General features: G+C 36.7%; 1 protein-coding gene across 1 annotated transcript in view; it reads left to right on the top strand.

Annotated features, from left to right (window-relative positions):
* The first annotated feature begins 242 nt into the window (after window positions 1-242).
* LOC139981961 (VWFA and cache domain-containing protein 1-like) overlaps window positions 243-14,467 on the top strand; it is a 39,781-nt gene continuing 25,556 nt past the window's right edge. Inside the window, exons 1-2 of the mRNA XM_071994414.1 lie at window positions 243-1,443; window positions 11,114-11,179. Of these exons, the coding sequence (XP_071850515.1) occupies window positions 1,039-1,443; window positions 11,114-11,179 (471 nt within the window). The 5' untranslated portion in view covers window positions 243-1,038. The remainder of the gene's footprint in view (window positions 1,444-11,113; window positions 11,180-14,467) is intronic.

A 14,467-nucleotide genomic window follows, 5' to 3' on the forward strand; every position in this document is an offset into this window, starting at 1 on the left:
CATAGTCACAGTCTCGATGCTAAGGGACTGGGGTTGAGAGCGAATCAGTCGGTTTGTTGTTTGGTTTTCGTGCCCTGGTTCTATCTTGGTTGACTTTTAGAAAGTAATCCGTGATCATCTACTATAATATACCAATTTAAGCCTACTGCCCTCGTTTTGGTCTTTTGTGTCCGAAGAGCCTCCAGCTTTTGTAAATGGTGTACACTGTACAGCACTGATTTGTATATACTAGCATTGGCGTTTGTTACTATCCTAACATGTTGGTGGTTTACGTATGTCAGTGGTATTTTCGTTTAAACAAGTGGACGGAGGCCCCTTCTTCGCTGGAGACGCGGGTTAAATATAATTTCATGCAAATGACGTGTTGCGATGCAGTTGAGGATCCTACAGTTTAAATACTTACGGATGGTTTTCATGGTATCCTAAACGCTAATCGTATCAAATATTATGGATACCGTCTTTCGAAGGTGGTTTGTACGCTGAGGTACTACTACTAGGCCATTGCTTGTGTTAAAGGCCTATATAGACATACGTTTCTAACACAATAGCCTAAGCTATACTATAGAAAGGACACAGTACAATTAATAATAATAACAATTGAGTGATATAGCCTAACGTTACACTGAAGTATGAACAACGTCCGATATACTGCAGACTACAGACAGTACTACAATGTAAGTGTGCTGTAGTACTAGTAGTAGAAGCCTAAACATTCATGTAAAAGATTCCTATGCTGCAACGGTTGGTATGACAACATAATCTGAAGTTAGGCCTGGCTAAATAGGCTTAACACTAACAACATTATAATTGAAGACTTAAGGAGATTGAGACCTTCAATTTTCAAAATTGGGACAGATTTAAGTCACTGGCAGACATTAAAAGTGCTAGCCTTACCAACATGACTTTGGTGGAAGTGAGGAGGTGTTCCATCTCCAGTAACTGATATTTGGCTACAATTTGGTTCATCATTTTCACTGGCTGTACTAGGCCAAATTGAGGGAAAGTACAGTAAGGTTAGCTGTATTTTCAATAAGAAAAATGGCAGATCTATTGAGATATCAAACTTTAGTCCTGCTGGTAATCTGTCTGCTGTTATCCTACTGGAATCACAATGTCGGATGCTGTCTTGCCAATGCTGTCACAGAGAGCGCAACAGGTCCGACAGAGACAGATGGAGACATTGAGAGAGGAAGCAGAAAACAGGAAAGGAAAGAATCCAAAACAAAGTCAGAATTCACTGGAATTAACTTCAATCATCCAGACTTTAAAAGTGTGCAAGATCTTAGTAAATATAGTAAAAAGAAGTCAAGTTTAACATTCAAGGTGAACAATGAGGCTGAAATCGGAACAGGAGTAACCACCCAGCTCGTGCAGGAAGCCAAAACCCTCTCTCAAGTAATGGAAGACATTGTCAAAGTTGAATTGCAGTCAAAATTTATGCAGGTAAAGATAACCTTCCTATTTCTTGCTTCCCACATTGTTACATTTTTATACTGACTTAATTTTTCTATATATAGTGTTAAATTGTAACTTACTGAATTCATACTTTTGTACGTCTTTTTTTTGCATGTTGATCAAGTTATGTGTATTGATTACTGTATTTTAAGAGGCCGGTTGTTGTTGAGAGCAGATGATACAGCATTATTAAGAACACAGACAGAGTCAACATTTTAGCCAGTGCATGCAATGTCTTCAAACTCCAACCGACACAACCTATTTTTCACAGGAACGAGCACCAAGGTAACACACACTCACAAATAAGCTACTGTAGATGCAAAACATGACACAACAAGTTATTTAAACGGATGTCATTTTATTTTTCTTCACAAAAGAACCAAAGCTTTTCCCAAATCTACAGGCGATTGAAATCAAATCAGAACATAACAGTCAGCAGCAAGTTGCAATCGATGCTTTGGTGCGGAGCTGAGAATATTTCTATTACAGTGACTTTCATGCCGGAAATAGTCATCAGAGCTTTTCCGATGATTTGATTGGCTGTTAGTCTCTTACCTATGGTCTGCAGACATCCTTTGCATCTTCCGAAAATCAATTTACAAAGTATGTTGTTGAGTTCAGCTCAACTTCAGCTACTGTACTGGTAACATTACTGTTCCCTGTATAAAGATAGTGGTATTTGCATACTGCACTATATAGTCTATCAACTATCATAAACTCATAGTAGGAAGCAGCCATTGTATGGTTTCTGTGAGACTGTCAAATAGTATTTGAATCATTGTTTTCATCACAAATGTTAGTGAGTTTGAAGTTTGTATAGAAGTTAGCATCTATGAAAGTGAAAATGATTTTTGATTTCACAATACTGTATGTTCATTCTCCCACATGGAGTTGCATTCATAACCACAGTAGTTTCTTTCTTGCAAACTTGAATGTAACGTTTGTCCAATGTTAATTTAAAAAGTTCCAATTGCTGCTTTTGGCAATACCATATCTGAAGGAGTTTACACACAAATGTTGCGCACAGTAAACTACATACATAACAGAACCACATGGTCAGAAGAAACACAAAAAGTTAGGCAGGTTTGCAAGGTACTGTAAAATGCTCATTGTTTTGTAAGTGACTCTCAATATGGAGAGAAATATAGTTTTAAAAGTCCTTTTGAGAAGAACCTTTGGTTGAGAAAAAATAAATATGACTGAGTCAGATGGGTATTTGTAGGCGAAAGCAAGACCGTGTAAACCATGCATGGATTTACAGGTAGAGTAAGCATCGTCGTTCATTACTTGCCAAACCGATAAGTTTGGGGGATTTCATGTCTATTAGCACATGTGGTAATATGACAGTTGAGTTAGTATGAAGTTAAATTTTGCCAAGCAAATTCATCAGTCTAAAGGTTACTGGTAGCAGGAATTCGCCTCAAACACTTCCAATAAAAATATTCATTAATTTAATGAGTTCTATCAGTATTACAAGATGCATTGTATAATGCAGGTAGAGCTGTCGGGTTGCAATTCTCTTTCTTTTAGTAGTATCGCAAAGTGCCTTAAAAATATGTTGGAAAATCAGTTTTTACCTATTTTCTTTCAAAGTTTATTTAATTTCCACTTGTGTAAAACAACAAGGATGGAACAAACATCAATAAAGATAAAAAAGAGAGCTGAAGAGGCCAGATGGTTTTTATACGCTGAGCCTCCAAATTACGGCACTGGTAGCCAAAGATTTAAGCAATTTTGATACAATTTTGACGAATAGGAGGGAAAGAAGAGTAAACAAAAGACAACTTTATAAAGAGAAACAGTACTTTTATCTGTACCCAAGTAACAATTGATCTTATAATTTTTGTGCAGAACGTAGATAAACTTTTACCGATTTTAATATGATTTTGGAGCCATTCCATGAATTCTAACCAGACGAGTGAGTATCAAGCGATCAAACTTCAGCGCAAAAATTGCCTTGATGAATATTCCATAAATTTTGAGTGAAGTGATTGTGGTGATCACAGTTAAAGTTGAAATAGTTATCAACGATTACAGACAAGAAGCCTATGTTCTTTCATGAAATTTGCTTCTTGTATACTGTACAGGTACATATAAAATACATTGGCATCTACTGTATAGGCTATACTTTCTATGTTTATTGGTAGCCTTCATACTCATGAGGGTAAGTTAACAACGTACAGTATAACCTTAAGAGCCCAAAGACCAAATGGTACCTAGAACAGTAATAACTTTGATGTTGCCTATTGCGTAGAAAGGATTAGGAAACACTACTCTGCAGTTATGGATGTATTATGTAAGCCTGTCGCTGTTTTGCTCAAGATTTCATTTGCCGTCTGAACTAGCGTGTCCACAATTTGATAAATATCACACAGTCGTCTAGAAGAACATGGCACAAATTTGAGATCTAATAAACAAACATTGGTAAATTTGTATTGGTCAAACAAACTACAGGCTTCTTTGTGAGTTTGTTTGTTTTTGTATTGTACTTTGGGGAACATTTTTGATGACATTCTGATATACTGTAAATTAGAGCACTGTGTCAGATTATTTTTTGGGGATTTACAGAAATAAAGCAGTAATTTACACAAATACATTCATAAGTTTGTTTTTGCTTGTCAGTGTGCATTTGTTGTTTAAAGAAGGAATCAGTGTTTATTAGGGACCTGCAAGCCATTACAAAATTGCTGTGAATCAATCACACGAATACCGTTAATACCTGATCCAAGCTGTAAATATGACTGACTTCCATTGAAATTATGAAAGATAATGGCATAAAGTTTTCGAATCTTGGAACTCATTAGATCAGCTGTATAGTAATCAATGAATAATTGAATATTCACAACCCAGGTCAGAGAGCGGGTCGGACACAAATGTAACCTATCCTAAACTTACGAACCTGATAAGAAGTAATTTGTCCACCTGTACGAAGTGAACTAAAACCTTTTGCTAGCTTTAAAGGATTGGTTCAGGTGTTTGACATGTCTATTTTGTATGAAAGAGCACAAAAAGACAAAAAGAACAGTGAAGAAACTACCATGATAGCATGCTCTGTTAAGGAGATATGACACTTTGAAGATATCAAAATTTCTTTGAAAATGACTGGTGTAGAAAGACTAACTGTGAGGGTGTGATGTCACATCCTCACTTCCTTAACATGTGTGAATATATTTCTTTAAAAATTATTTACATTTTTTAACACATTTGAAAATAATGTAATCAAAAATTATTCAGATGAGATCTCCTGACATATCTTTTGGTTGAAAGTCATAAAATCTCACAAAATATTTAGAAAAAAAAACAAAGACTGTTCAGGAATGTGAGGATGTGACATCACAGCTAGTCAGATTTCAGCAGTTTCTACACAATCTGATAAAACTTTACACTTGAATATCTCTTTAACCGAAAAAGATATTTGAACAGTTTTTTTCACCATTGTGTTTCTTTTGTCCTCTTTCATCATAAACATGTATGACAATTGAACCAATCCTTTAACAGTTGCCATCTGACAATTTCCTTTCCGATTCTCACTCTTTGAATGTCTGACTTCCAACGTTGCTCTCGCTTTCTTTCTTTCCTTTGTGGTGGGGTGGGCAACTTTCATCTGTTCGGGGTCCAAGCAATGTTGTCTGCAGACGCATGAAGTGTGCTGCATGCATGCCTGTACTGTGATACTTGCACTTATTATAGTATGTGCGTTTCTATACTGCGGCGGAGATTGACCCTTCTGTATTTACTAATATTACTTCAAGGGCTCAATAGTGTTTGCAATACTTGCTTCCTGCTCATTGACTATTTTGAAACTCTTATGAGTTATGAAGTAGGCTACTGGAAATTGGGAGGAATCTTATATGAAAAGGCCGCCGGCCGCCAAAAAACCCTGTGTTTCTTCAGGCAAATACTCGCTAATTAGTGAATATATGTGCATGAGAAACTGGACATGTACAGTAGTAGTATTTACTGATAAGAGTAATGAATGAATGGCAGAAACTTCCCTGATAGGATAAAATAACAGTGAACATTTGAGACTTCAAACTCTGAATGCTGCTTTAATTGAGGGGATCAAAATATGTTTCATCATTGGATAGATTAGTACTTGAGGTCAGACTTGGTTTAAGAAAAAGTAACTATGTTTCAAACTGTCCAAAAATGAGACCCATTTTGGGTTCACTACATTTGTCGGACTACCAAATTTGACCTGGGACAACCACAAAAAAAAAAAAAATCCTCACAAATATGCCTTGGCATACTGTACATGTCATCAATATGAAAATCAAAACTACAGTTTGAAATGCTTCCCAAAAGGTAATGAGGTTGGTGGTGAATTACTTAGCATGCAGACTCCTGATGTGTGACCTGATTAATTCACTTTGCTACGGCTTTGAGTACAACGTTTCTGTATGCAGCCTGCCGTATTGGGTGAATGTAACCGTAATAGTAATTACCCGACTCTGTGATTCACATTATAGTCATTGCCGACTATGCAATCCGCGGTCCACCTCACAATTTTCCAAGGTTGGTAAGAGGGACACCATAGTTTTCCCTTTTGGAAAACCAAAACATACATGTGATTGACAAAACGGGAATTGATCATCAATTATGCAGTTTGATGCTGTCTAAATGTCCGTACATGTATATTGAAGTGATGTACAGTAGGAGGTGTATCTTACAGTAGTTTGATCAGTTGTCATCTTATGTTGAGTAATTTATAGCCCTAGTGAACTTCCCGAATAAAAGAGTCAACCAGCAAGAAGGCAATGGCGAATAAAAATACTAAACCCAGGGTTGGTTAAATTGGGATAAAAATTTCTGAGAGTTTTAAAAGCATTTTATTTTCCCGTACATTGGCTAGAGCAGGTCGCACAGTAGCAATGCATATGGATATGGTACTCGACATACGTACTACAGAAACCCAGACTTGGCATGATTTATAGTGAAACTTCACACATACCAATTCATTGGCACGAAAAGGTACTGAACACTTCATGCAAAAGTATTGCATCGCTTTAATTCCAAATAAGTACTGTCTGCATATGGAACATACAGTTATAGTTTAATCATGATGTTCACAACCTAACTCAATTTGATTACAGTGGGCATCAAGGCCATTTTGGTCTGATTAACTGCCAGTAAATAACATTTGAGCATGATTTATTCTTATGATTGTCCCAGAAGGCAGTTGTATTATGTCACAATCACATCATGGGGGCAGCTTGTTATCCTGTGAAGTGTAAAAGTTTTATTTCAATTTTCCATATCGGATTTGTTTTAGTACAGTCAGTTGGATGGCCTTATCAAGTATGGCCAAAACAAATGGGACGTGTTCATGCTTGAAGCAGCTACGTTTTATCTGTCGCACTAGGACTCCAAGCCACAACCACATTTTGAACCAATTCATATGTGCCTAAAGTTCACCTTTATGATCTCCCAATTATAGAGCATTTTTCTTTGACTTTTTAACATACAGAGACTATTTTGAGTTACCTTGAACAAAGAATATAATTTATTCATAAGAAAAGAAAGCAATGTACAAGGCTGATTATTATAGATTTTCCATACAAAGGTCCCAGTGTTCATTTCCTTGGACAGACCACTAAACATTAAAAGTGAACTCTTGGGAGAGATAGTGTGGGACTGGAGGTAACAACAACATTGTATAGTACTGTCATTAGTCAAACTCACAAGGCAACATTAAAGGTAATTCATGTATGAAAGAACAATAGCCATTACTTCAATGGCCTAACTGGCCATAAGCCTGGCATTGGCTCTGGCCATCGTGGTCAGCTTAGTGCACATGTTATTTATGCAGTTCCAATATATGTCATTCCTTCGGTATCATATCAGGATGGATGTGAAGTCTTTATTTCGCACAATTCTTGGGTTCTCACAGTTAATAATTGTAATTAGTCTATACAGTATCTAAACCCCCTACCAACAGTATTGCAAATAGATGATGTACATACAAGAGCTGTGATGAATCTGTAATGTGTGTGTGTGTGTACACTGCATTTGAGCTTTGCTCTCCAACAATGTCAATAGTGTTAGGAGCAATAATCAACAAAGAGCAGAGGAATAAAGAAGTCAACTGGAACTAATTTCTTTACCAAACATTCCCTCTTCCAACCCCAGCATAGTGTGGTGAGATTCTTTGTTAATGGAATGGAGACTTAGTCCATTCAACTGTGCACATGATTGGATGATGTTATACAGTAGGCTTATTATAGGCTTGTGTGGAAGTCTTATCCCAGTACAGCCCTGACTGGCTGTGTAAACTGAGGGCATACTGTAGGTACAGTACTGTACGTATACTGTAGCTTGTGCAATATACTGTAGGTAGGAGAAGGTATGAGAAGTATGTATGTAGTTCAGAACTATCAACAGACTACATGTCTCTCTCGATCTAGAGTGACTTTACTTGCAAAGTGCTTTATCTAATACATGTATTACACACATACAAACAAAACTGTAGACATTAAAAGGCCAAGGACTAGGAGCCAGTCGAATCCACTTTGGCTCCCGGTCCTTGGTTTTTGGCAGGACCGGGACCATTTTTCCAAGACCTGGAGCCATTTCTGAAATCAAGAAGATGAAATGTATATATTTGCATACACTGCAAACCTCAGAGAATACTTGATAGATACAGTATATATGCACAATCCTTTGTTCAGTTTGTTTGTTTGTTTGTTTGTACGTTCTTCTTTTGTTTTGTTTTCTTGCATAGACTCTCCTTTAAACCATAGAAGCTTCTACATTGTTGTTTATCAGTTTTATCAGATCTACAGTGTATTTCTCAAAATAAGATCAACTATGATCCCCTCTTAGATATTTGCACCAAATAAAGATCCAGTGAACGATTTGTGTACACTTTATTTAAATCTGATTTATGATGCCTGACATGTTCTTTAAAGACCGTTTGATCTGTAATAAATTTACTGTATGTTTAGCAACGTTTGCAGTAACTCCAACCTAAAATAAAAAAATTTAGACTTTTCCTTCCTTGTAGAACCGACAAGCCCAGCTACTGAACCTGTGTTGAACTACATTGTATTGATATTTTGAATAACAAATAAAAAAAAGGACTATGAAACAGAATTAATCTAACACTGGAAATCAACTCAAAAAGTTTTTCTTTAACTTAACCATAATTAAGCCCATCTGATGATAATAAGTTAGATCAACAGTCCTATACATTTCCAATCTGACCAAGCTTCATTATATAGCAATTCTCCTTGTAAAAAATCTACCACTAATACCAACACACAGATGGTATTACTTCCATGGAGAGAAGGTCTGGCCATAGTCTTCTCCACAGTACAGTGAGTTTCTGCACACCACCGTTTCAGTTGGTTTTTCCTCATCAGTTTTATTATCTGCGGTTAGCTGCTTCTGCTGTGCGCCATAAATTTCTTGCAAGCCAGTACGGAGAGCCTATTAAATTCTGAGTGATACCATGCATACAATATCTGCGGTTGTTTAGTACAGGTGAACTACTAAACTGCCAGGAGTTGGTGGACGATGATATTATGTGGCTTTATAGACTGACCTGAGATACTCTGTACCCTTGGGGTGTCAGCACTGTTAGTATTGCATTCCTGAAAGTTTTATTGTCACTGTGTGCTTGCTGTACAGTGTGTGTGTGTGTGTATATGTGTGGCAGACATGACAGGCTCTTATGGAGTAAACAGAAAATATCTGGATGGACACTGACTCAAAAGGTGGTCTTGTTTCAAAATAGATGTACTTTAATAAGGTAGATTTGACAAAGGAACATACTTTTAAATGGAAGAAACTTGAAAAATTATAGGACTTTTGATTTAAAGTTGGATGCAAACAACCAAATTAAAACAATTAAGTAGTGTTACTAATTATGACATAAAGTAGAAGATAGCAAAAGAGGTACAGTCTTTGTATAAAATTCTGTGAATATGCCCCCTACATATATACATTACAATGTATAACATTTATAGTTCTGTGAATATGCCCCCTACATATATACAATACAATGTATAACATTTATAGTTCTGTGAATATGCCCCCTACATATATACAATACAATGTATAACATTTATAGTTCTGTGAATATGCCCCCTACATATATACAATACAATGTATAACATTTATAGTTCTGTGAAATGCCCCCTACATATATACAATACAATGTATAACATTAATAGTTCTGTGAATATGCCCCCTACATATATACAATACAATGTATAACATTTATAGTTCTGTGAAATGCCCCCTACATATATACAATACAATGTATAACATTTATAGTTCTGTGAAATGCCCCCTACATATATACAATACAATGTATAACATTTATAGTTCTGTGAAATGCCCCCTACATACAATACAATGTATGACATTAGTTCTGTGAAATGCACCCTACATTAACAATACAATGCTCATTAGTTCTGTGAAATGCCCCCTACATATGCTTAATGTATAACATTAGTTATGTGAAATGCCCCCTACACGTGTACAATGTAGATAACATTAGTTCAGTGAAATGCTCTCTACATATATACAATGTATAAAATTAGTTCTGTGAAATGCCCCCTACATACAATGTATATAACATTAGTTCTTTGAAATGCCCCCTCCACAGTGTATAGTGTAAGTGATGTGAAATGCCCCCTATATACTGTATGTGTACAATGGTGTAATAAAATAGTGACTAAAGTCAAAAAATTATCCTTGCGACTCACTGCATGTCGTCAGTTTCAGTTTCAAGATACGGAATTCATTTAAAGGTTTCAAAGTCTGGATTACACTTTTATAAAATAGATGCTACTGAAAAATTTTAAAATGAGGATGTTAAGCAGATCTGTTGATTCTGAACCATTGTTTTTGGAATTACATGCACAGTTAGTCAGGTAACAGAGTTTGTGTAGTTACATACAGGTATATGTGAAATATCAATTTTGATGAGTCAAATCTAAAATAAGTAAAATCTAACACCATTTTACAAACTGCAGCATGCACGTGACAGATCTGCTGTATAATGTGAAACATGTTGAATACAAAATATGTTAAACTTGTTTACTTCGCTTCCACACTTACCTGTCTTCTCACAACATTAGCAGTCTTGCTCCACCATTGCTAGAAGGAACTTGTAAACTTTTTAACACTGGACTACCAGTCACTACTGACCCTCCCTCCCTCTTCTGCCGCTCATTGTGTCTGAGTGTGAAAGCAGACGTCAATATCAGTTGGAATGTACTTGTCCGGGTTCCCGTCGAGACATGGCTCACTTTTCACTGTGTTTACTGGAACAAGTTACAGATGTAGTGCATAATGTATTAAACGTACTATTTGGAAATTATACAAATTATTGTAATTTTTTGGGTTTTTTTTTTTTTTGTGAGGAGCTGATGTTGTGGTTGGTGAGATAAACAATTTTCCTTCACCTTGATTAAAAATCTCCTGGTTTGAATTTTCTCAAAACTTAAAAATTTTATAGATGTAACTTGTCCTGATAGTTGTTTTAGTATGACTGCTACAATTGATTATGTTATCTCTATTTAAATTCGCAACACTTTTCTTTTTTCCCCCAATTTTTGGGTTTGTGAAATGTCAGCGAGAAAGGGGTTCTTTTCAAGTTTTTCTTAATTCTGTTTTTTTTTTTGCCCCCTTTCTGTTTCTGATTTCATAGGACACCTTTGACTCTCTTACATATTTGGATGGATCATCAAATGGAGGTTCTCAAGCAGTGGCTCAGGTAACTTAAATGTTTGTTTCCCTCTCTTCTCTCTCTCTTGTATCCACCCTTCTATTGGCCCACGGTATACCTGGTTTACCTGTATAACTGGTATACTGGCCTACAGTATACCTGGTTTACAAGTTGGTTTCACACATGTTAGCACTGGACCAGTGGGCGTCCACTGACTCGCTTCATTCCAGTCCAGTTGGATATGCCCCTATCCTGTGAAGTTCACATAACTTAAGTTTGTACCATTGGGTAACATATTAAAACCTGTTTTTTTTTTGTTATATCATGATGATCCATGTTATATTATGATAGCCAGACACTTTATTGTCCATTTGATGAAATGGAAAATTACAACTAGAAAGTAAATTAAAAGTAAAGCCCAGGACCCAATGCACCGTTCCAGCTCTGCTCTGTCATATACACCTAGTCTTTTGCTATGGTAGGCAAACTGATCTTTTTCTATATAACAATATACCTTTTTCAGCAAGAAGAAGTTGAAGGACCACCACCCTTTCCAGAAATTTCATGATCATCAAAATTGGCAACATTTTAGTACTTCCGTTAGTTCTACGTAATACTGTGTGCTAAAAATGTTTCCCCTTGTACCTGTAATATCGCCACTATTAAGTTGTGAAATAGAGCCAGAGGCCTGCAGTATTCCCTTTGCAGTATGTTAAAGTGGCTGGCTAAGAGTTTACTCTCTCGATCTGTGTGCATTTTGAACAAGTGAAGAACTTTATACTCGTAGACTGTTCACGTATTTCCTCTTTCTGAAACCAGGCTTCCTTTTGGGCTTGAATAAAGATGTCAGCAAACTTGACTGCTTTTACCTTTTGGTTGTGTTTTAGACCCGGAGGCTCTCTGGAGTCGGATCCATTATAGTCATAATTGTCTTGATAAAACATATTTTAAGTTTCACATTTCAAGAAATGTTAATAAGTTTCAATAAAAGACGGAAATGAAGCTGTTTGGAAATATGTTTTAATGCCCTGTAAAATTGCCTAGATGTGCATTTGCTGGCAGGTATAATTTAGGTAGAGCGTCTGGCGTTGTTTCATCCTAGCTCAGGTAAACAGGGTTTTTTATTACTCCGGGATATTAATGGAGTAATGTAGTACTGGAAGTGAGGTCTTTACTAGCGATGAACTCAAACACAGTGCAAATGGAATGTCATTTACCCTGTACACTAGAGAAAATTGTGAACTTAAATACCTGGTTCGTCTTTGATTTCATGAGACTTGCAGATAGGCCCCATCATTCAGTAAATTGGTTAATAGAATGACCTAGTTACTAAATTGCTGACTGCTAAATATATTTACTCATGCCCCCATTTTGGAGAACTCTGTATGTGAGTGCATATGAGTGCATTACACTATGAAGATGTCGTGAGATGAATCAGATGATACAGAACCTACAGCATTATCGAAGGCTTTTATTGTCTGGTCGGAAGGCAATGAATGTATTAATGAGATTTATGCAGCAGTAGCATAGTTTGATCTCTAGAGTAAGGCAAATATGTCACCAAACACAGAACTAGTATTGTTCGATACAGGTGACAAACGCCTACAGTGGAATTATGACCTTCCTTACCGGTTCGAAGCTCTGGACATACAATCAGCGTCCATGGCCTAGTTGGTTAGGGTGTCCGCATATAAAGCGGGAGGCCCGGGTTCGAATCCCGATGGAGGCTGGTAGTTTTTTTCACTGTTCTAAAATTTCCAACTCATTACGTTTTCAATTATTTATATATATATTTATTTATATATATATATACATATACACATACATACATACATACATTTAGGTATCATTCATCTTAGCCTACAGTGGTTTGGTTTGGAGTATTTCTGTAAGCTTCCTAACTGTCAGTGATCTTCCATACCGTATGTTTTATGGGGATGATGGTTACACAGCAGTTTAAGTTTCAACATGGTAATAAGCTACAAAGTTACAAACAGTAATACCTTCTTTATAACCTCACTTGTAAACTTGAGGTCTCTGGTTCAAATCCACTTCAAATTCTTTCCTCCTCTCAACCTAATATTATCAACACGGATTGAATGAAGCGAATTTCAAACATTCTTAAATTCCTTTGTATTCACAATCGCAAGTTGTTGGCAACTGTGCTTGTATCTTCCCCTCCCCCCCCCACCCGCACCCCCCAAAAACCATAAATAAATATTGTATTACGTTTAACTTACGTCAAGTGAAACCCTTCAGCAGCTCATTTTTGGTTCCTTGCTTTTTGCAAAGCAAGGAACCTATGCGTTCAACTTGGCGTGTGTGTGTGTGTGTGTATGGGTGTGTGTGTGTGTGTGTGTGTGTGTGTATGTGACGCTTGGCTTGTGTACACGATATCTCAATAAGGAAATGATGTATCATGATGAAACTTGTTGGGTGGATAGCCCATAGTAAGAGGAAGATCCCTATTGTTTTTGGTGCCCGCAAAGGTCACCAAAGGTCAGTTAGATGCCAAAAACCAATATATTAAAAACAGCAATAACTCCCATTGACAGGGTCCGACATGGTTGATATTTTGGGAGTAGTTGTGAATGGGGTAAGGCATCGTTTCCAAACATAACGGTAATGTGATCGAAGGTCAACAAAGGTCAATTAATGATAAAAAACTAGTATTTTTGCGATAACTTGAGAACGAAATGTCCGTTAGGGTTGGGAGTTGCTTCAATGTAATCCAATTGTCGACCCGCACCTGGGTGACCCTTGACCTCAATTTGACCTTTGGTGACCTTTACATGTTTTTGGGGATTTTTACAGTTTTGATGCTATTTTCAGATGTCAAAGGTACCTTCTGAACATAAATGTCAATAGGTTGACCCCGTGTGACCTTTATGTGCGAAGTTATATGGGGTCAAAGTTTTTCGGTCGGAGTTAGGATGGTTGCACAGACTTGTCGTTTTGTTTTTTGGAATCAGGAGATTAAACTACATCTGAAACCAAGGTCAAAAGGTCAAAGGTCACATTAGAAAAAATGTGCTTATTTTGGGAGGAAACGAGCAAAAAAGAAAATGTTTGGTTTTGATGCTAGATTTGGATACCAAAGGTACCTTCCGATCAAAAATGTCAATGGGTTGACCCCCGTGTGACCTTCGTGTGCGAAGTTATACGAGGTCAAAGTTAATTTTCAGACATTTAATGCAATAACTCCCAGTTCCAAGGTGTGACGTGGTTGATATTTTTGGACAAGTTGCAAATGGTATAGGGGAATATTTTCAAACTTAACGGTCATGTGATCCAAGGTCACCAAAGGTCAATTAATGATAAAAAACTAGTATTTTT

Source organism: Apostichopus japonicus, chromosome 2, assembly GCF_037975245.1.
Source record: "Apostichopus japonicus isolate 1M-3 chromosome 2, ASM3797524v1, whole genome shotgun sequence".
Taxonomy (NCBI): domain Eukaryota; kingdom Metazoa; phylum Echinodermata; class Holothuroidea; order Aspidochirotida; family Stichopodidae; genus Apostichopus; species Apostichopus japonicus.